This window comes from Patagioenas fasciata, chromosome 1 (genome assembly GCF_037038585.1).
Source record: "Patagioenas fasciata isolate bPatFas1 chromosome 1, bPatFas1.hap1, whole genome shotgun sequence".
NCBI lineage: Eukaryota > Metazoa > Chordata > Aves > Columbiformes > Columbidae > Patagioenas > Patagioenas fasciata.
The window spans coordinates 119,079,906-119,103,143 of record NC_092520.1 but is presented as its reverse complement, the minus strand read 5'-3'; the positions used below and the strand labels follow the sequence as shown (position 1 = coordinate 119,103,143).

The 23,238-nt window shown below is 40.7% G+C and overlaps 1 protein-coding gene across 2 annotated transcripts in view; it reads right to left on the bottom strand.

Annotated features, from left to right (window-relative positions):
• Positions 1 to 23,238, bottom strand: part of SLC9A7 (solute carrier family 9 member A7) — a 76,108-nt gene that overhangs the window by 5,499 nt on the left and 47,371 nt on the right. Inside the window, exons 11-16 of one of the 2 annotated variants that reach the window (XM_065854981.2) lie at positions 22,757 to 22,868; positions 21,467 to 21,620; positions 14,210 to 14,269; positions 9,297 to 9,360; positions 6,636 to 6,718; positions 3,016 to 3,121 (exon numbers count right to left, since the gene is read on the bottom strand). In XM_065854981.2, the coding sequence (XP_065711053.1) occupies positions 3,016 to 3,121; positions 6,636 to 6,718; positions 9,297 to 9,360; positions 14,210 to 14,269; positions 21,467 to 21,620; positions 22,757 to 22,868 (579 nt within the window). The remainder of the gene's footprint in view (positions 1 to 3,015; positions 3,122 to 6,635; positions 6,719 to 9,296; positions 9,361 to 14,209; positions 14,270 to 21,466; positions 21,621 to 22,756; positions 22,869 to 23,238) is intronic. The other variant, XM_065854991.2, reaches the window with a different exon arrangement.

The window sequence follows — 23,238 nt, the reverse complement described above, 5'->3', positions numbered from 1 at the left end:
AGTGCAAAAAGCAGCACATGCAAAGTAAGCCACACATGAAAGTGCTGCTGGTCACCACGTACGTTGCTGAACACAATACAGGCGGCACGGATGACAAAACTTGCACCAGAACTTACTTGTCTTGTGGCTCCAAAACAAAAGTGACAAGTAGCATACATGGAAAATACGTTACAACTTCAATCTGATGCTCTGCTTAGAGTTTCTCTATTTCTTACCTGAGTTGAAATTCAAAGAAACTAAACAACTTTTGCTATGAAGCTTGTAGCATCAAGAAAGGGGAGGGAAGAGAAACAGTTGAACAGTTTTCTTACAAATTCTGAGAATTACCTCCTTATAGACTGCAAATTAAGCTTCTTTACTGGGTTGGCATATTTAGAAAAATTCAATTACTTCTGCTTTCATACTAAGTTGTCACACTGTATGGTGCAAGAACTAAACTCATTTTTTAAAAAAAAAAGGGTGGGAGTGTGCGTAGGATGGAAAACACACCCTTGGACAATCAAGAAAAAACAAACAAAAAACCCCTGTAGCCCTTCATCAGGAAGAGGAGGTGATAACACAGATGCTTCTCCCAAATGAGATAAATAGTTGAAGAAACAGAATTATTATACTAAAAGTTTCAAAGGACATGTCAAAAGGAAGAAAAAATTGACCTACATTAGTTTGGGATAAATTGGAAAGCCCTGCCAAACGGTCATGCACTGAAGAGAACACTAGGAGAGAACACTAGGAGTGAGTTTTTGAAAATTATAATTTTAAACACTAACTACAGCAATCTTCCATGCTTTTAAGTACCAACTTGGATTCTGTTTGGGTGGGAAGCACTTAACGGTGAGCCCAGTAGCACAGTCTTAAAGCAATGGGAGAACATCAGCAAGCAGCAGTAATGACAGTTCAGGAAAAAATCCACTGTATGTCACCCCTGCATGCTGACTTGGAACCCTACACGTACACCATGCAAATTCAAGCTTAGACACAATCTCTTACTTAGGAATAGGTTGCGGGTGGACTATGTAATAAGGTTATTTGGCTTTAAGACTTGAAAACCCCTCTTTGGCATCTAATTAAGAAGATGTACTCCCACTCACAGAAATAAAAAATTAATTCTAAGTAAGGTTGTAATAAAGCAAAGGGAGGAAAAAGAGAGGGAAACTGGGGAGGAAAAACCGGGAGGAAAACCACACAAAACCTAAACCAAACAACAAAAAAGCTGAAAACAATGCACAAATACACAGTCAGTACAGCCACATGCTTTTATGCTTCCTTTCTATGCAGATGTCATGACTGCTCAGATGTGCACCTGAATGAGATCTAGGATTTACTACTTCTTTTTGAAAGACATTTTCCAGCTCTGTTACATTCTGGTGAGTGGTTTTAGTTTGTTTAATTCAAAGTCTTCAGTCTTTCATTCTCTCAGATGTATCATCCAATTTTCCTGCAAATACCTCAGAAAAGCAGAACTATTCCAAGCAGTTTCTGTTTCCCAAAGACAGGGCTCTCTCAGTTGCTTCACCTGCACTTAATAGGAAGGCAAGAGGATTCCATACCTTTTTAGCCAGTAATAAAATAGTCAAATGCTGTAGGAAAGCCAGCCATGCAAAGAAACAAAAAGCAATAAGGCAACTCAAGAGTTCAGAAATCTTGCAAATACATTAGAAAAAAAAAAAAAGAAGTCAAAATTATATTATTTCCTAAGACTAATGCAGCAACGTACCAAAATAGGAGCCAGGGGAGCATATACAATGTCAAAGTCCCATATTATACACCTTAACAAAGTATGCAGCCTTACAGGTGTTTTTAATGATGAAGTTAACATCTCAAGTGTGTGCATGTGACAGAACCAATCCAATTAAAGAATGAATTTCTACACACAGTAAAGAGAAAAAAAGAGCCCAATTCCTAGAAAAAATGAAAACCAAAGTTTCCATGTTCATTCTGGTTAGATCCATGGTTACTGGATAACTAATTTTATAAGATCATACGTAGATAGACACATGGGCAACACACAAGTAGGGTAGCTGGTCCGATGGATGCCTTCCAGCCTAGATCTGTTTTGAGATCTCCAGTGGCATTGCTAAGATGGGAACAAGGCTGATTTCTTGCATTAGTAATAGCTCCAAACAGGCAGCAGACATTTCAAATTTCTTTGAAATGTTACTATCAGGTAAAAGTAAGATGCTAATGATACCAGAAGGAAATGCAGATAAGTATTTCAAAGTTGCAAGTTGAATTCATAACTCTCTAGGAAAAGATTAATAGAAATCTCATCCAAGACTACTATAACATAGAGATGTTACTATTTCAGAGAACATGCAAATTTGAGTGATCCCACATAGTACTATGGTTTTATTTACAAGTGGTTCATAAAAAGTTGTAGATTGCAGAAGCACTGTAAAGATACGAATGACATTTATCAGGATCCTGCAACAGTAACAGGAGAATGAAGCATTAATTATTGCAAGACATGGCTGTAAAGACAGAATAGTGACCTGCTAGACTGAGATAAGTAACTGATTAACAGTTTCTGAAATGTGATCTCACATTTCACAGTGGAAACAATGAAGGGAAGCTGTACCAGATTTCTTTCCGGCACGGATAAATGTGTCAGCGTCTTCTGTAAATGAGATCTCAACACGACCTTAGCAGTAACAGGAAAATAATCTTGCTCAAATGTGTTGAGAAGGGACTGAATATTTTGAAGTGATTCACTGAAGTGGTTTGTTGACTAGGCCTGCAATTTTCTGATATCCTTAAGTGTTATTTTTTTAATGTAGTATTTGAACAATAAGTTAACCTCTGATTTCTACTAACAGAAACTACTGCCTCAGGGGAGAGTACCTTAAACCTTTTTTACCCAGGACAAACCAGCACATTTTTGCATTTTATATACATATATATATATATATATATATATAAAAGTCATACCAACCTTTTGCCTAAAAAGAAAAAAACCTGCTTTGCTGAAGTTAAATAAATAAAAACCAAAACACAGAAGCGTTGAGATGTTCTACTTACATCATAAACCTGGGGACTTGTCAGGCAGCGGGCTATCAGGCCACACCAGCTGGGTAGAGTTGTGGTTAATGGAGGGCCACTGTGAGTGAGAATTGGCTTCAAATAACTTCAGTAGTTAAGGAAAACACATCAGTGCTCAGAAACCTCTAAAATAAAGACAATTGTATATAAATGTGGTTCTGCCTTTGATCTATGTGCTGCTCAATGATTGTATATAAAACATTCATTGAAAAAAATCTGTGTTTGTAAACAAATAAGTGAAAAACACCTCCCCCCAACATTGTTCCTTTGATTTTTGTTTTTTTTAAGGACAGTTTCTTTACCTACACATTTACTGCAAGAGGAACTAGCTACCTCTCTTCTTAAAGCTTCAAGCACTTAGAATATTTCCAGCTTCTGGGCTCACTGAAGCCAAAAGGATCAAGCAGAGGTACAAGTGCTTCAACATTAATAGGTCCAAGCATCTTTCTGCTCTGCAGATGGGGGCACAGTGTTGAGATGGCAAGCCAGAGGTAACATGGTGACACACCTGTGTGGCTCAACACAGAGAAATAAAGCAATATTGTCCATCCAAGGTCCTTCAAGCAATGCAGCCACCTGAACTGGTCCGCTGCTGGCTGATCACTGAGCCACAGAGATGCAGCCAGAGATCTTTACTCTGGTAGGCTCAAAGACATCCCTGCAGTGCACATACACCTCACAGAGCCTCAGAAAGGGGAGGGGAAAACTATATGGCAAGAACCACATAACGTGGCATGGACGGAAAGCATCTGCCCAGGCAATGCTACCTAGACCTCATTGAGGGGGCATGGGAGTAGGAAAGGAAAGTGTCTTCAACACCTGTCCTCAGAGCTCTGCCCCCAGGTAAATCCATATTTGTTCACACTAGTGGTCCAGACTGATGATATACCTGAGGTAATGCTCAGGAGTCAAAAAAGGTGTCCCTGCTACAGAGCAGCATGCTGATCTTGACTGGCTCAAGAACAGAGCTCAGGACGTACATGCCAAGACTTTTTTTTTTTTAAGTCAGTTTGATTATTTTAAATGTAAATAATATATTGGAGGTAGCTTAGTTACTTTCTTTGGCCTTTAAGCACAGAGAAAATCAAGTCCACTTGTGAAATACAATTCAGTTTCCCTGATGCTCTCAGCAGATCAGGTGCTTGGGGGGAAAAAGGGTGTTAAAAAACGGGCTGTTTTAGCAGTTACATCCCTCCGCTCTAGCAGAGCCTGGCATAGCACATTTGAGCACATAATGGTGTGATTACGCCACTGCAGGGTTACATTTCCTCCTTCTCCCCCCCAGTAATAGTGTGGCTACACCCAGTCCTGGAAAAAATATAAACTCTTTCCCTCACACCAACCTACCAGCCTCTACATTGCCTTGCAGCAGACAGGCACACAGAGACTTGGTTGAAATAAAACAAACCCAGTAAAAGACATCTGGTACTTCACCGAAGTTGCACTTTACTCTGTGTTAAACAATTGTGGGTGAACCCAGGGAACAGCCCATGACATTAAGTGAACTCTGCGTTCCACAGGAGTGAAGTTCCCAGTTATCCATCCACACGGAGCTCTGCACGCAATGGCCAGCACTGCAGCACACAGCCAAGCACATCTTACATCTTTTTCAAGCTAAGCTCCCTTGCAAAGCACGAATTTTGAGACAACGTGCCTTTCTACCTACAAACCAAGTGAATACATCAGCAAAAAATATTTTGACATTTAGCCATGAGTACAGAGTTGGCAATTCCAAAGTATTCCCTTCCATGCAATTTAAGCCCACCCAGCTGATGTTTATCTGAACGTCTCTGTGCAACAGCAGGAATAGAATTTTACCTCTAAGATACACTAAGACAGTTCTGCCTCTGGGTGAGTTTCCTTGGCACAAACTTCACAGAAACCTTCCCTAAAGATTGCTATTCACGGCTGAAAAAGCAAATGCACTATCAGCATCCTTCAAGTTTCTGTGAAATGGCTAATTAAGCTGTAATTTTCACCTAGCACTCCCCCGGCCTGTGCTGCAGCTGCTCGGGATGGCACTTGTGCCAGAGGCAGCCAGGGGAAGTCAGCATTGCCAACTCCTTTTTTCATCGGGCACATCCCTTTTGTAAGGCAGGGGAAGAGGACAGAGCTCTGCTTCCTTCTTAAAAAGACAAAAAAGAAGCAGTCAGCCACAGGCAGATCCTTCTGTGCTCTTGCCACAGAAGTCTTTAGGTTTTTAAATTTTTTTTCTAAAAACCAAAAATTGACCTCAATACACATTGGCACCACCCAGTACGGCTCAAAGCGTTAACTTGAAATTACTAACATTTATGAATATTTAAACTAGCATATACACTCCACTTCTGGGCTTTGGCCCAGTACTACTGCATCAGTCGCAAGCAGATTTTTATCTTGAAAAGGCAAGTGCGATTTCAACTAAAGGAGGGGAGATTCAGGAGAGACATGAGGAAGAAATTGTTTACACTGAGGGTGGTGAAACACTGGCCCAGGTTTCCCAGAGAGGTGGTAGATGCCCCATCCCTGGAGACATTCCAGGCCAGGCTGGACGGGGCTCTGAGCAACCTGATCTAGTTCAAGATGTCCCTGCTCATTGCAGGGGGTTGGACTGGATGGCCTTTGAAGGTCCCTTCCAAGCCAAACTATTCTGTGATTCTGTGATTAGGATCTGAATCCTTTCAACAGTACACCTGGGTTTCCCTGGTTGGAAAGTCTTGATGCACAAGGCATGGAAGGAAACTACTGTGCTCCAACCAGGCCAGCAATCTCTTGTCAACCAATGGGCAAGACCCCAGTGAAAAAACTCGCTTCTCATCTGCAAGCTGCAACAAGATTAATACCCTGTCACAGATATTTACATATATTTAACTGACTCAGAAATTACTAGGAATCAAGAACTGAAACTTCTTTGAATTTCTGGGTAAAAGTGACTTGCCACAGACACAAGATTATGTTTGCTATTTTCCACTAAGTAAGTGTACGCTGTTAAGGAGGGGCACTTGTATGGTTCACAAATTAAGAATATACTAAGTAGATTTTAAAAAACTCAAGCACAAAAGACAGGACAGCTACACAAAAATTGCTCATCAGCTTTAACACCTATAGGAGGTTCTGGATATAGTGAAGGGAATAAGCTGGATCACATGTAGATTTTTAATTCCAGAACTTCCCATATCAGCAACAGGTCTCCAAACAGGACTTAATCATGAAAGGAGATAGCTCTTCAGAGCAATGACTTGGGGCTTAGACATGTACAATGAACTGGAAAACCAGTTTGTGCTGTGAGCATCAGTGATGATGTAGAACAGATTAATGGAACAATTCAGAGGATCTGAAATAGGTAATTGGTTGTCTTATTGTTTAGGAAGGAACTTCAGCTCCTAGAACTGACTGGTTTGTGTCCTCCAGCAAGTGTGACATACCATGCATTAGAGAAAGGAAAGGTCCATCTTCTGCTACAGCAAGGTCAAGCTTCAGTTCTGTGCCTTGAACCTGTCAAATACTTGATATTTCTCCTGTTTGACTCTCTCAAGTGCTTAAGGCTACATATGGGTACATGGAAAGGAAACAGTGAACATTTCATGCCTTGAATCTAAGCTGTGTTTTCAAAAGGATACTTATGGTCAAAGCTATACCACAGCCGGAAGAGCCAAGCACTTTCCTGCTTTGTCCTGTTCCTACTTTCAGAATCTGGGCCATCCTGAAAATAAGATAAAAACACATTAAATTATTTCAGACAGAAAACAAAAAACCACCAACAAATCATGCATTCCAATCATTCATGTTAAAATACCCTGTCCAAAAAAGTCAAATTACTTCAATATCGTACTTGGACTGTAGAAAAAAGCTATTTAGATACACGTTTATACAGAGAAGGTTACTCTCCCTAGAAAGACCAGAAATTCTCCAGAGAAGGAGGTCCTCTTCATCACCCTCAAATTGCCTTAATGAGCCCCTTACTACCAAGTTCCCTTGAATCTAAAAGCTTATTGCACAGTTAATGCAGTAATGGATATAGAAATAAGTCCAAAACGCACACAAGACTCAATGAGGCCTTGTCCTCATCCCCCCTCCCCAGACAAATTAGCTGAAATAATCCAGACTGATCCCTATTCATTGCTTGGTTGGCTTCCTTAACTCTAGGTCTATTTCATGTTCTTTCTTTTAGCATATGGCTTCCTTAAAAGAACTAGGGGATTTACTATACCTGATAAATGCTCACAAACCCAATAAAATATATCACACTTAAAAGAAATATGCTTAACAGGGAGGCAACCCATATGAAATCACAACTGAAGAAGGTAATGCAAATTTCATAAATTCTACATCAACCTCTGAAGTGCTAACAGCCTTCAATATAATCCCTTTGCTAGCTGTGCTGCAAGTCACTGCACCAGCTGGTCTGCAGCTGCAGTTGTTTTTAGTCGTGTTATTGCTTTGTGTTTGTTTTTGTTTTTACTTTTGGCCAGAGGCCAAAGTTAAACACAGGAAAACAGATGAAGTGAGAATGCCTTGTATGAATAATTTTCCAAACTACTGGCAAAGAACAAGACAGGATTGCCCTGTGTGCTTCTGATATGTAAAAAAAAATAAAAAATCCATGAACCACCAAGAGTTAAAATTTAGTACATTTTCATTTCCTCTCCAACCCAAATGATATATTTTGTTTAACTGTGACATACTGTTAATCTTGGCTTGATGAGAGAAAGGAATCTAAAGGGAACTGACTAATGGCCTCCATTAGGAACGCAATGCACAGCTAAAGGGGGAAACAAATGGGTAAGTGCTTCATGTTTACATGGGAAAAAAAAAAAACCAAAACCCAAGATATTTCCACCCAGACACCAAATGAGAACAGAATCCCCATGCTCTGTTTCCTGTTAAAGCAATTCCTCAAATAGTGACAAGCTGAGTCTGAACTGGACAAACCCATTGTACCATGATTCCACTTCCTAACTTGGTTCTATACAACAACTGTGGCCTTCATTGTAAAATGTGTTTTGAGGCCCTTGCCTTCTGATTGCTTCCAGACAGCTACAAAACCAAAGTTCACGCTTTTTGGTACCCAAACCCACCATTTCAGAATCTATTTTGTATGCTGGACACATTTCTACGAAGAACAGAGAGATGCCTAATGCAGTTTCTGCAATGAAAGAGATGCCTCCTGAGCATGTGAATCTTCTCTATACAATCTGTGACAAAGAGCAAAAAAAAAGCAAGGCAGGAAAAACCACTAATAAGGAAGCTGATCCCAAATACAGTAAGTATGCCATGCGTGTATGTGTGACCAGCATCATACAACCTGAGGTTTACAAAGCAGAGTTCATGTACTTGCACCGTAAGCATCCTCTGGGTCCAAAGTCATCTGTCTTTACTGTCACTCAACTTCCTCTAGCAGGTTCCTACATAAGCAACTGGTTGTGCTACTGAACAATTAGTGTCAAGCAGTGCTCTGGGTGTAAACTAAGGTCTGGACAGAGGAACCTCCCAAGTTAAGTCTCAGGAAATGGTGCTTTTTAAAATGTCTTTTTTTTTTTTCCCCCCAGACCTTTCACTCCTCCTGTGAATTCTATCAGTTTATAGATGAGGAAAACCGATATTTCTGCTGTGAACAACATTCTTTCAATAGTCTTTTTTGACAATAGCAAATTGCAGGGGAAAAAAGTCAACTCTTGGGTTGTTACTGATGCATAGAAGGCTGCACTAAAGATTCACAGCAACAGTCTACTGAATGTAAATGACATTTTTCTGGTACTCCTTTTGCCTTATACAGGTGGTAGGTAGCACAGGCAAGACCCACCTGGCTTGTGGGACAGTATATAGGAGCTGAGATCAGATTAGAGAACTTAATCTCTGATTCCAAGCAAGTCTAAGGGCCAAAATTTTGGTATCAATTACTGAACAGATTCCTAGAGGATTATCTCTGGGTCAGTCTTGGGGAGGACTGTTTGTGCCATTGCATGTTAAAAGCAAGCATGTTGGGGGGATAGGGGAAGAGAAAAGCATGTTGTTAAACAGAGTGTATTAATAGATTTGGGAAGGTTTTTTTATGCCTTATATATACACATATATGCAAAAGTTTAAATGCTGCAGCATTACACCCAACACCACAGAACGTTTTTTCAGTGGGCATTACTTGAATATTATAAAATAAAATGCATTACTGACTTAACAGCTAGGAAATAAAGGTTTTATCCATGCACATAGCTTCTGCAGTTCTTTATCGTCTTAGTTATAAAATAAGATCAACCTAACAGAGAAGTTATATAATTACTTACTCCTTGTAAGACTTGAAAGCTGTCATTAGTAGGTGGAGGATCCTGATCTGGGTCAACCCCAACCCTACAGAAACATTAGGAAAACAAAGCAAGTTGTGTTACTGAGGGCTGCAAATGCTGCAAGTTTGGCAGAATGCATTTTAAAAGCGCCTTAAGCACCCAGCAAAGCTGCATTTAGAGATGTTATAAGAACAGTTTAAGGAAGAGCTGTCCATTATTCCCCTGCAGTTACACAGCTATAAACAAGATACTCTTTCACTTGAGCAGCAACTACCCATAGATAGCAGCTTTAACTCCATCTTGGCATCAACTTTAACTGCTTACCTTTGTTGCCAATTCTTTCAGGACACTGGCAAATACTATTTTTGGCAAAAAAGGTGAATGGCAGGTGACATCCTCTTCAGTGGAGAATAAACCTTACATCCAGCAGCAAGAAACCAGAGACTAAGGGATAAGCTCAGCCTGAATATTTGACACAGCAAATAGCTTAGCTGCTAGATAGGCCTCAGAATGGCTCAAATATACTAATTTAAAAAGCCACACACACACACCAAGTCTTAATGCACCACATGAAGCAACAAAAATACTTTTAAAAAGAGTGATAATATTAATTTGCTGCAAGTTTCATTCACCTAATAGAACACAGCCACAGTGAGTTAATAAGAGGTCTGTCTAGTCCAGCCTCCCACCTGAGTGACGGAGGCTCTGCATAGTGAAATGGTAGATGATTACAGAATAATATGTCAATAAGAAACTGTCTACTTGATTTTGCACAGTTAGTGAGCGTCTTACTAATGAACCATCCTTTCACATAGTGCTTCTATCCAAGATGAGTATTTAATCCTTGTAATTATGTTCAGGTTTTTCTGGTATGCTTTGGCAGAAGTTATTTGTTAAGACCAGACTTGTCTAGTTTTAAATCCTATTCATGCCTTAATCTCTGTGCTGTCTTGTAGAACCTAGACCTCCTCAAATGTTAGACAAGATTGTCAGCCTCAAATATGTTGTGTTTCTGTCCTACCATGTTGTATAATAAGTGTAGGAAAACGCATGCAATAACAAAAACACACTGTCTGTAATGGCTAACTTTTTCATCTCCCCTCTCTTGGAAGGGACTTAGCAGGTTTAGTGCAATTTCTTTGTTACCTAGACTTTGTGGCAGCTATTTTAGCCATGATGTTTATGCAACACCCCTGAAGATCACCAGAAACCAACAGAACCTTGCTGGTAAGACCACATCATTACTGTGTCCCAGGCACAAGTGCTTGCATAAGGTAGGCAGTGATCCAGACATGATTTACCTTCAGACACAGAAGATGGCATGGGTTAAACTAAAGGGAAACACCTTCAAATAACTTCCAGGCTAGCACTTCCCAACAGAGCAATAGAAGAAGAAACGTAGGCATTGAACTTAAGTTTTAAGGCATCCTTGCGGACTCACAGCTAATCCAAGGCCTCACATGACTTAGTGTAGTTCAGGGAAAAACCAGAAGGCCACTTTAAGACAAGCTGCAGCAGTCTCATACAGAGCTTGTGCTGACCCAGTCCTCTGCCTGGATTTTTCCCTGAGCCTCCTTTCTTCCCTCATCACTTCCTTTTTCCACATACAGGGTCATCATAACTCTTAGGCACATTTGTCCTGGAAATTCTTCTGTACTGACCAGCATCAAGACTAAAAAGCTCTACTAGTTTAAAGGATCACTGGACAGGCAGTTTGGGTACTGGATTGTAACACATGCTAAAATAAAAACATCACACACAAGAGCTCTGAAAGGTTATAGGGGCTTAGATGTTACTGCTCAGGCTATCACTAAGCAGCAAAGACATGCCACTCAACATGGCAATATATGTAAGATTGCACATTCCTCTACAAATACACAAACACAAAAGAAAAAGATTTGTGGCTTTCCAAACTCCAGCTGCACATTGGGGAGGTTCACTACACAATGCACAGTGACCATGCTCATGTTGGCTGTGCAGCTGGCAATGGGAACAGTGAGTTCAAGAAGTTCATTCCAGAAGACGAACATAGCTCGCATTCCCTAAATAGTTTTAACTCACTGGGCTACCTATTCACTTCACAGTACATAAGAGAAACCAAACAATTCAGAATGTCTCAGCTTTTACTTGACTTACAAGGCTGTGCATTTGTTTAGGGGATTTTAACTGTCCTGGGGCACAGGAAGGGGGCTTAGTGGTGGACCAAAGCAGGAAGACCATGTTGTTCAGTGAAAACTCACAGCGCATCAGAGGTCAGGTGTTTGGGTTCATTGTTGTACTGAAGAGGAAAAGGGAGCTTTTCCATATTAAAATGGTTTGACTTTTAGAAAAAAAATTCTTACTACATACATTTCTTTCAGTCTTGAAATTGAAATGGACAAGTCTCTGTCAGTGCACTAAAATTTTTTTTAAAAGTTATTCTTCAGGTGAATTTATATTTTGAGTATTTCTAACTAATTCTTTTCTATAAATCACTTTTTTAAAGTTAATGTTACAAAGTGTGTTCCTCAGTTCACAGACTGACACAAAACACATTATTATTTTAAATTCCCACAACTACTTTTTGCCCTTTCAACCAGTGTACTGTGTCTCTTATCCTCTCCTCCAGCATGAATCGTACAGGAAGCTTTATTTTTTTTGTAGCAGGTCTGCCTGTTTAAGTTTCAAGGTATGTCCACTCTGGTCTCATGACAAGCAACACATTTTGCAGGCCAGGCCCCCAAATTTCTAAGAAAGTCTCATCTTCATCACCTGAAACAAAACAATACCAAAAAGTCTCTCCCAACCTCCTTTACAATGAAAAGATGCACAGAAAACATGTAGTTACTTCATCCTTACTTAAGTACTTCCATAATTAAAAGTAGAAGTAAAGGTGATGCATGTATGTCTTGAACATAATTTTTTGCTAGTGGTTGAAAGAAAAATCCACCTCACATGCTTAAGTATATTTATAAAGATTCCTGTAATGTCAATGTACTGTAAAGGCCAATATCAGTTCTGACTTATTTAACCAGTTTTTAAATTCAGAAAAATTATTACTAGATTGATTTATGCAGATTCCCTCTCAGAGACTGGGGGCACAGGGAGGACACCATGCCAATGACCGTGGTGTTGGGCAGAAAGACAGGTGAGGAATCTCTGGTTGAAAAGTGTTTTGTTGAAGAAGCACAATCCATGTGAGGGGGACTGAGGGGCACGTCAGCTGTGAGATAGCCAAGGCCAGGGTAGTGCAGATGCCAGCAAGCATCTTCATTTTGCCCTCCATCCTTTCCAAAAGCCAGTTGCAGCAGTTGTGTGTGGATTCCTTGAGGGTGTACAGCAGCAATTCAAATAAGTAACTCTTAAAAAGCACCTGTCAGATGAAGAATATGAGCAGTCTTTCAGCTGTAACAATGCATATATATCCACAAACTGGTGAAAAATCCATATATTTCCTCCATCAGCACCAATTTGGTATTTGATAGATACCTTAATATTTCACTACAGGCAGTACATAGAGTTCAGCCACATTTATTTCTGCCTTGGGAAGTTCACTGGAATCCATAGATAAGACTATGCTACAGCAAAAACTAATCCAATTTAAGTATATTTCTTCACTCCTCCCTAATATTTTTTCATTTGTTTTTAAGGTCTGAGAGTTCTGTAGTAGCAAAGGGACTATCATTGAGCTCCTAATGCCCAATACCAAAGTTTCTACTCTTAACTGACTCCTGACCTTCTTGGTCCTTATTCTACAGCTACCACTTCAACATCACATGTAGGAGAGCAGTTACTCTGATTCGACCCCTCAAACACTAAGCCTGTGTATAATTCAGTAATTTAAACAGTGTGGTAGAAAGTGGTTGGCACCCAAAATGTGAAATGCAAAGTAGAAACTAAACGTATGGAAAGGAATGGTTAAAAAAAAGTAGACAGAACTACTTCAAGTTCTCCACTATGTAATTTTAAAATGGGTGGAACCGTTTCTTCTGATACTGCAAAGACCTTTCAGAGGTCTGGCAACACACAGATGACAAGTTACCAAAATACCAGGGTTTATTACATTCTAGCATATGTAATTACTGTGGCAACAGCCAAGAGTGACTGTAATAGATAATAGTTCTCAGATTCTCTGTACGAGCTAACATACTGAATCTCTGGCAAATTTAGTAGTTTACTGGGAACCTTCAAGTGTGACAGGATAAATGAAAAACTTACCATTGCCCCATCCCAAAGAGTTTTATTTCATAAATATTCTCTATATATTTTTATACATACACAAAGACACAAGTACATACAAATACACATTCCTCTACAGATGTCAGAGATTTGCTTTCTTTTTTCTTTCCTCTCTGTGTATCTGTTCTAGAAATCATCAGCTGGGGAAGACTAGGATTCTGTTTTATCGCCACTATTATTAGTATCTTCCTATAAAGCAATTGTGATAACCCTCTGTTTTTAAAATACATCCCCAAAGTGGCTGTGTTAAATAATCTATGAAGTCCCTTCCAACCCAAACATTTGTACAAAATAACTCCAGGGGACCCTTAAGAACACTTCTGTGATTGAGGACCTGAGGATCACCTCTATGATTTCTGAGCTTTCAAGATTTCCCAGGCCAGAGATGCTAGTTTTGCTTCATTAATTACCCATGCACAGCACTAAAGGACCGAGTATGTGGTGTGGTTTTTGTGTGTGTTTTGATTGGGCTTTTTTGTTTGTTTTCAGATAAAGACATGATGTGTGATCCATACTCTCCCACAGCTCAGAAGAGAACAGACTCAGACTCAAAACTGAGGAACATCTGTGGCACTCTGCAGAACAGGAGAAGCAGCAGCAGCATGCCATAGTACAGAAAAAGAGCACACAGTGTTATAAAGATGAAGAAAGCCAAGCATCAGGTTAATTTGGTATCAATGAATGCACAGCGTCACCTGAAATACAGCCAGCGGCTTTCATTCATCTCTTCCACCGATGGAACATGGTCACCAACTCTGGTACAGTACAAGAACGCAATGTGAGTAACAAAATGCTCATGAGATGGTAGCTTTACAGAGCTTCCTAGCAAGACAAAGCAAACCAACAAAAAATCCCCTACCCAATTAAAAAAGGCAAGGCAAGAATAAGAATGGCAGAACAATGACAAAGTGACAAAAATAACAAAAAGTAACAACAGCAGCACTTTATGATTGAGATATCCAGTCATGTTCTTAATTCTGTCAGATTCAGGCTGGCAAAAAACCCGCATTCATGACAGGCTACATCCCCCAGAAAATGAGATTCAATGGCTTTGAACTGCTACAAGAGACAATTCCTACCACTTCAGACCTGCACATGGTATAAAAGAGAACAAGTCATTAGAGAAAGTAACACCAGGAAGATACGCATGTGTGAGAGAGGCCATCAGTACTGCCTGCTTTCAGAGCAGTCCAAAATGACTAGTAATACATAATAAATCACTCAGTTGGTTTAACTAACAATTGACTAACAAACTTTCACATAATCAATCTCCAGTCATAACAGAGCATGTTTTTACTTCTTGCTTTTACTTTTTGAATTGTACTTAAAAAAAGAAAGACACAAGTGAAAGCATGCTTGGTTTCTAATGTTTTCCACGTGAATTCCTTAGCAGCTTGTGGGTTTTTTTTCCCCTCTGTTTTTTCCACAAAGGCATGCTACATGAACTACATACTGTTCATGCGAAAGAAAAGCCCAGATGATCAAAAATCCACAGAGGCCTCACTTTACAAAGAGCAGGTGTGCACACCCTGATTGAGGGCTGACATCTTGATGAACCAAATATTTAAGGCCCCAGCTTGTTCTATGAAGAGCATGCACTCTTCTAATCCTTGAAGGCTGAAGCAAATACCCGACTTTGGATAGATTTGTTTTGGATTCCTGATTCAACAGCCCTTCTCCCATACCAACATACACTCTGGGTCAGAGTGCTCTGCTCTGAAAGGCCAACACGAGATGGCTCTGCACATACAGCAAAGCCTAAAATTAATAACTGGCCAATAACTTCCCTTCTATGACTTTTTTTCTCATTGTTGTATCTTTGCCAAGTTAGTATATTGAAGTTTTCCCAGATGTCTATAATGAGTGCAGCATTTTTGGAAAATTTTAGCTATTTTGGAAGAGTTCAACTGTTTCTCAGAAGATGGCTGAGGAAGAAGAGAATTCCCACCACCTTGTAAGAAAAAATAAAAAGAAACAAAACCCAATCACTAAAGAAATTCTGGAATTATGATTATGAAAAGTAGTTCTAGGGTGTCTTTAGGTATTTCTTCACTTGACCTAACCAAGATAATGACTCCTGAAACTGCCTGCTAAGTCTTGGCAGTTAAACCCATATCATCCATATGTTTTAGATATATCTCAATATAATTCCTACAGGGTCTAGGCCTTTCCCACACTTCTTTCTCTCTGGTGTGAATTGCTGCGTTTCAGAGCACAGGAACAGAGATAAGGAGGCATCTCCCATGCTTACTTCTTGACATCCAAAAGAGGAGACAATTTCTTTGCTCCCAAGGGAAAGACCCAGAGGGGTGAGGCTGGAGGTTCATAGGCTGCACTCCACCTCTGTTGAGAGAGTGAGAAACTAGAGACTAGGAAAGGAGGAAGAGGAGGAAGACGGGAGAAATTAGATAGGGAAAGACAAGAGGAGAAAACAGTGCAGAGAAAGATATGGTGAAAGCAAAAGGCCCACAGAGGGCAAGGGGCAGCACCTGTGTCTGTGCATCTGCCCTTCAAGGGCAGCAGAGAAGAACTAGTAGGCAGGGAAGTTAAGGATCCAAGTTAAAGAATAATGCAAACAGGCTGCAAAACAGAAGGATGTAACCTCTTATCAGACTTCCCCCACTCCAGTCTGGAACATAATACAAGGCTGCATCCCAGCATCACCACTCGCCTCCTGCCATCACAACACACTGAGACATGGTGTTTAAGAAATGCATATTTTTTTTGTTGAACCACCCTGGGTAAGATAATGGAGTATAATCTGAGACTGACACCAAGCTGTCAGTTTTACCACCATGCCAGATAGCTTGTTCACATAGCAGCTATGTGAGAGTTAGTATTTCCAAATTTTTCAGTTTGGTCCTAAAGAGAAAAAAAAAAAAATAAAAAAAAATCACAGAATAGAAAGCTCTTTAAAAGAGTGTATCTGCAAAGTCAGACATAAGGCAATAAATATCCAAGTTGACATTGTCTGTGCGATCTTTTATGGTGGAAAGATACCTGAAATATTTTAAATTGAAAGATTTAATGCTTGAAGACTTAGAAAAAGGTTGCTAAGTATAACTGAAATTACTTCATTAAAATAAACACAAACTTCCTCATTTGAAACAGATTATGAAGGAGAAGAAGGCATTCATCTACATGTTGCTTCATTCAACATGAAAAGAAACAGGTCAATAACCTCTAATGAAAAATGGTACAAACATTATTTTGCAAAACAAATGCTAGAAGTTCCCATTTTCCCCTGTGACAGACAAATGAAATAAGTTAGACGCATTTTCAGGAAAGAGGAACTTTGCTAGTGGTTTTGATTTACAGGGCTTTTGACTTTGCTTAAATCATTAAACCTTCAGACAGGAAATTGTTTCTTTGTTTTAGTCTCAGAGCATGAGACTATTTTAATAGGGAAGTAATGCTTTAGTTTCTAAGAAAAAAAATAATTACTAGAAAAGTATAACTGTTTACCACTCACATGCCTAGATACATCTCACTGATAGCCAAGAAATCCAAACACATTACATCATGGATTTAACTCCAGTTTCTGGTGTTAATTTTTAACTTACTCAGCATGAAGTGGCAGAAACCAAAAGCACCTAAAGATCCCATTATTTTTTACTCTCATTTTTGCTGTTGTGACTTCACTTTCCCAACCAGTTAAGCAGTAAACCAAAGTTAAATGTCTGCTACAAACCATAGGTTCTCTGCTTAGCTGTACATTTAATCCGGGTCAGTGGAGCCTGGTACGCTGGTAACATATCCCATCTGGAAAGATATCCACTCTTTTGATTACTTGAGACATTCAGAACAGAGCAAGAGGAGACATTTTTCCCCATTTTCCTCCTTACACTGCTTTTTATTTTACCAAAACAATTTTCATGTCAGCCCCTCCATCCCTCACCTATTTTTAGTACATTTTACATCACGGGAGAAAAGGAACTGCCAGAAGCAAAGAGCAAAAGCATGCATCCCAATTGCTGTGCAATTAACAGTCTGGCCAGAGGCATGTGCCCCTGTGCCACAAAGCAACTCTGGATCCTCACGTGGCCATTGCACCCACACAGCTGCCTCCTCACAAACATAGCATTGGAACAGGCTCCCCAGGGAGCTGTCATGGCCCCAAGCCTGACAGTGTTCAAGAGAAGACTGGACAACACCCTCAGACACATGGTGTGAACTGTGGGGTTGTCATATGCAGGGACAGGAGCTGGACTTGATGATCCTTGTGGGTCCCTTCCAACTCAGGACATTCTAGGATTCTATGACTGCTGTCAAGATAAGCTGAAAGTCTTGGCTGGAGTCAGCTCCCTGGCACTGTTCTGCTTAAATCACCCAGGCATAACTTTAAATAAGAGCCTTTGGTGCGGCTGTCTGTCTGAGCTCCTCTGACTTGCCCAGTACAACAGACACAGGCCTGCAGTTCCCAGAGAAGCTCAGCCCATGGGAACTATTGAAGGGGCCCCCCAGCAACCCCACTGGTGGGCAGACCAGCACCCACAGGATTACAGTAACACAGCTTTGCCACACAACGACCAGGCAAGCTAAACCAGCCTCAAGGATCAGTCAGTTTGGTCTGCTCTTCATTGAAGCAGACCCTTTTCTCCTCACCTCCACACTGCAGCAAGGCCAGCTACTTCATGAAGACTTTGTAATGGTTGACTGGCTTTCCATCTTTCCTTCCACAAATGCCAAAGTCAACAGGAATACAACTGGTGTGAACTTAACACCAAAGACAGACTTTCAGGAGTCCACACAAATCCTGATTGTTAAGTCCAGACAGATGGCATTAGTTTCCTAGTTTCACTTAATCAAGGCAGAAAACCACCTTTTACCTGCTTTTAACCACCTTTTAACTGTTTCTGTTAAATAATCATGTATGGGAGCACTACTTTTTTCCAGCCTCTTACAAACCAATCCAACAGGCAAGCACCAAGGCTGGGAAAGCATCCCGGGCCACCCCAGGGACAAGTTACCCACTGCACAGCCCCAGGACTGCATCAGCACTATACTGCTGCGTGAGGCACTGGGACACCATCTCATCTTCATCTCCTCCTCTTCCACTGGGTAGAAAGCAATGAAAAAGAGAAAAGTAGCATATATCAAAAATTCAGCTGGAAACTAATTTGTCCCTTTCTCAAATCCGTCAGGTCAGACATGACGACTTGCTTTCCAGCAGAAAGAGCTCTGTCACAGAGGGCACTTTACCAGCACCGAGTTTTTAATTCTCGATTGGCTGCACACGACTGCCACCTCCTGGCACAAATCTGATTTCATGTGGTTTTAAAAAGTGCAGTCTCCATCATCAAAAGATCTGTGCCTATCGAGGCAGCTGTACACAGATCCATGCAGTTCTCTAAAATAGCTCCTGTGCAGAGTTCCCCTGTTTATGTGATACCCTTCCTTTATTAGGGATGTTAACCACTTATTTTCTGTCAACCATAGCAAACAAATGCCAGTTAAAATTACAGTTTGCAAAGCAAGAGTGTGTAAATCTCCCCAAAAAACCTACAGCTAAACACTCAACACTATGGTTCAGCCAACTGCCTTTTGGCAGCTCCTTCTCTAGGAATGGTATCATAGCCTTTCCAGCTGTTCTGACTTGTGGGCCACATTAATGATTTTTTGCACATAAAGCCTACCCAAAAGGCAAGCCTAGAATGGATATGGCATTAGCCCTTTCTTCTTTCAGGAGCAACTCATCAGCCAGGCTCATGGAGTCTGATGACTGAATCAGATTAGTCCTGCTAAAGGAGTAAGTGCATATGCTTGGATACTTCCACAAGCTGCTTCCTAGGCTCAATGGGAGAGGGAAAAAAAAAAGCCCAGACTGCTACCTCAGAACTAACTAACTTCCAGTTGGCCAGGATCTGGGCCATGTGCTAGAATTCAGTCCTGCCCTACGGCTGATGACTGAAGGAGCCCTGTGGCAGAGGCAATAGCTGACTGCACTCAGAAGCTGCTGGCTGATGCAGGCAGACTGAATACAATTCCTCCTTACTTATTTGTTCAGCAGTGTAACCTGTCCCTTGCTGGGTGACAAGGTTTGAAGGAAATACTCAGCTATACTCCCTCAACAAAAGAGGTGCAGGCAGCAGGGCAGAAGGCTCAGGATGCCAGCACCTACAATGAGCGCTTTTAGAGTGGGTTTGTTGACCTGATTGCAGTCACGCTTCAGAAGATGCTTTGGAATCCACTCAAGTGGAAGGCAGACAAGGGGTATCCTCACACTGGCCATCGCAGAGGCTGCAGGCACATCTTGGCAGACTTCACTCAACCACTGCAAGCAGACTGCAAGAAGCATTCTTACCTGCATGCTGCTGGCCAGGACTTGTGTCCTGATCCCTTGTGCCCATGGCCCAGGACAATCTGTGCACACTGCTGGTTATGCAGACACTGGACCTGCTCTGCTTACCCAAGTATATTGGTAAATTGTTCATTATATACCAGCATCAGACAGAAATCTGCTTTTATTGTCAGAGGTGCCTTATGGAAAGCTGCACATGACACCTATTCCAGGTATCTTGTTAAATGCATTGTACAACTCTCACATAGGAACAGGAACCAACCAGGCTGGGCTTCGAAATATCTTTATGATACCTCATGACCATTAATGACACAACTGTACTGAATTGTTTTTTGTTGTTGACTTCACACCAGGTGTTGCATTACCTGTTGTTAGTGACACAGCTTTCAGAAAGCCTGACTACATAGAAGCGATGCTTCTTTCTGGTATGCTAGACAAACATCTGGAACCTGCATTTAAAGACAGTTTTAAAGGGCAGAAATTGATTCATCTGGCACCAGAAAAAGGAAACTGACTTCCCACTGTTTGCTGTTAGTCAGAGCTGAGATCCTGTAAACCACTGCTGAAATGTCTGCCCCTGTCTAGAAATGTGCTGCCTTCACTGAGAGTGGGTCACAAGCATTTCTGGGACTCCTATCCATTTTTTTGCCAACCTAGAAAGTACCTACTACCTATTGCCACAGGCAGTTCACTTAAGTTTTCCAAAAGCAGCACTAGTCCCCAAGAATGATCAATTCTTCCAAAGAGTGAATCTGGTCTTACCTAAGATTGTTTTTTCCTATCCTATAACATGACAATGGGATATAAATCATGATTAGCACAATTAGAAAGCAAGACAAAATAAGCTTTCAAGTACCAAAGAGCACAAATAATACACACGAAAAAAGCACTGAAGAGTTTGTACAGTGTGCATTGTTTTAATTCCACTGTTTTTACCTTTTTCTCCCTCTCAACTGCCAGCACTTTCACAGAATGATAACATGTGATCTTCAACAATGATTGATTCACTATTTTCTAGCATGTCTGTTGTTAAGTATCCTCAAATACGAATGTGCTTGCAGCCCTAAAGTACCAAGTACTGGCCAAGATTTCCAAACAAAGAGCTGCTTACCCATTTTCATAGGTCATCTCAACACCGGAAGAAACACACCCATAAAACTAGCAGGATCCCATTTATCCCAGTTCTTTAGATAGTTAGGTTTGTTTGGATAGATGTTTGAAGTACATTCAGTTTAGCACCACCCACTAAAGACTCTCATTTCACTTGGAAAACAGAGCAGAGCCATTACCAAGAGCAAGATGACAGAGAAATGTCATAGTATAACAGGAATAAAAGTTTATACAAGCCTAGATAGGCTAACTATTTCTTTTCAGTATAGAGGTTGCTGTATCAGGCAACACTATTCCATATGCTACTGGGCTGACAAGGAGCTAGTGACCTATTATACTCGCAAGAGAGGTTCATGCTGAATCCCAGCAGCATCAGTACATTTTATTCACAAGCTCCACTAGCATCTTCCTCTATAAAACAAAGTTCTAAATACCCAGAACACCTCTAGCAAGCATCAGGTAAATTCTGCAGGGCTATTCCCAATCAGTACGGTTGTCATTTGAAAAGTGACATTTCCCCAGCATACAGTTGCTTACTGACCTGATGTTCAGCCATGACAGCATGGGAGTTGTGCCTCCACCAACAATCCACACGGTGAAAAACACTATGAGGAGAGTTGTTGAGAACATCATTTGATGCGAGTAGGTAGCAGTATCTCGTATAGCCAGAGCAAATGCCATGGCTCCCCTGAGACCTATGTGAAAGAATGAAATGGCAGAGCTTCAGAAGAAATACAGAAGCAAAGAAGTTGTGGACAACAGTAAAATATATTATGAAAAACCGGCAGCTCCCTGAATCCAAATCAATATGCTTTTTTCCAGTTGTTTCCATAACTGAAGTGTGAGTTCTTGGTAGAAACTTGTTATTAGCTGGAAAAATATTCTAGTTAATAACATGCTCACAGACAGAATACATTCCCCCCCTCCATTCCCTGCCTCCAGTTACAAACTCTACTAGCAAGACATAGCATTTGTCCATCTGCACACTTTAGTAGGGAAATCACAGAATCACAGTGTGGTTAAGGTTGGAAAGGAACTTTGGAGGTCACCTGGTCCAACTCCTCAGCTCAGGCAGGGCCACCTGAAGTCAGTTACCCAGTACATGCAGACAGCTTTTTAATGTCTCCAAGGATTCAGACAGAATAGCCTTTCTGGGCAGCCTGTGTCAGTGCTTGGACACAATAAAAAAAAGTGTTTCCTGATAGTCAGAGGGAAGCTCCTGTGCTGCATGTTGTGCCCATTGCCTCTGGTCCTGCCACTGGGCACCACTGAGCAAAGCCTGATTCATTCTTCTTCACACCCACGTGTGAAGAGTCACCCCTGGCACTTCTTGAGGATGCACATGTTATACATACAGAAACACACTCCACGATTTGCTTTAGATGACAAACACTTATCTATGTGACAGAAATAGTAAAGGAGTTTAAGTTAAACACCTTGCTTTCACTAACTAACTGGGACAAGACACCCGTAAATAAGCCTCAATTTTCTCAGCAGGTATTTGTTTCTGCACAACATGCACATCATCTCAGCTAGAAATAACCTCCTGGAAGAGATACATCCCAATTCCCCCATCCCCTTCACATGCACATCTATTTCCAACATGAGGTGACTGCTTGCTGCCAGCAGCTGGTGGTTCAAGATGTCACTCTTGTTGGACATAACATGCTTTTTGTAAAGGTTGAAAGATGTATGATGGCACACTGCAACAATCATGAAGTCTTCTGTTCAGGACGCATGCATGTGGATTATAAAAGCAGAAGGTAGTACTATAAATCGCTTATCAGTTAAAAATGAGATTCTTTGTTTCACCAAACATTTTTGCTTCTACCTGAAAACATCATCATGTGCTGAAAGTTCCAGCTGATCTTATGCCTTCTGCCCAGATTCAACAAGAAGGAGAGAGGGTAGATATGTGCAGCTCTGCCCAAAAAGATTGCAATCTGTTCACAGCTGAGGGTTAAGGTTTTTACTCTTCTGAGGTATGCACTAATGAGCACCTGGCTCTAACGTGAGGCTTCTGTTTTCAGTGAGAGGTTTACATCATTATATCCAGTGGTTTTGTTGTCTGTCTACATAAAACAGACTTTCACCAACATGTGCATACAGAACTCATTCCACAGAATACAAATTTTAACTAATATAACAAAAAAAATTTAACGTACAGTGAAATTATAAGTAGTATTTAAAATTACCCATCATACATATAAAGACTTTACTTTAAAAATTCACACTTGAAACAACTAACACCACCACCATTTGATTATGTGTTTTGGACCTACAGAAATGCAGTCCTATGTACAGAAGGAAAAT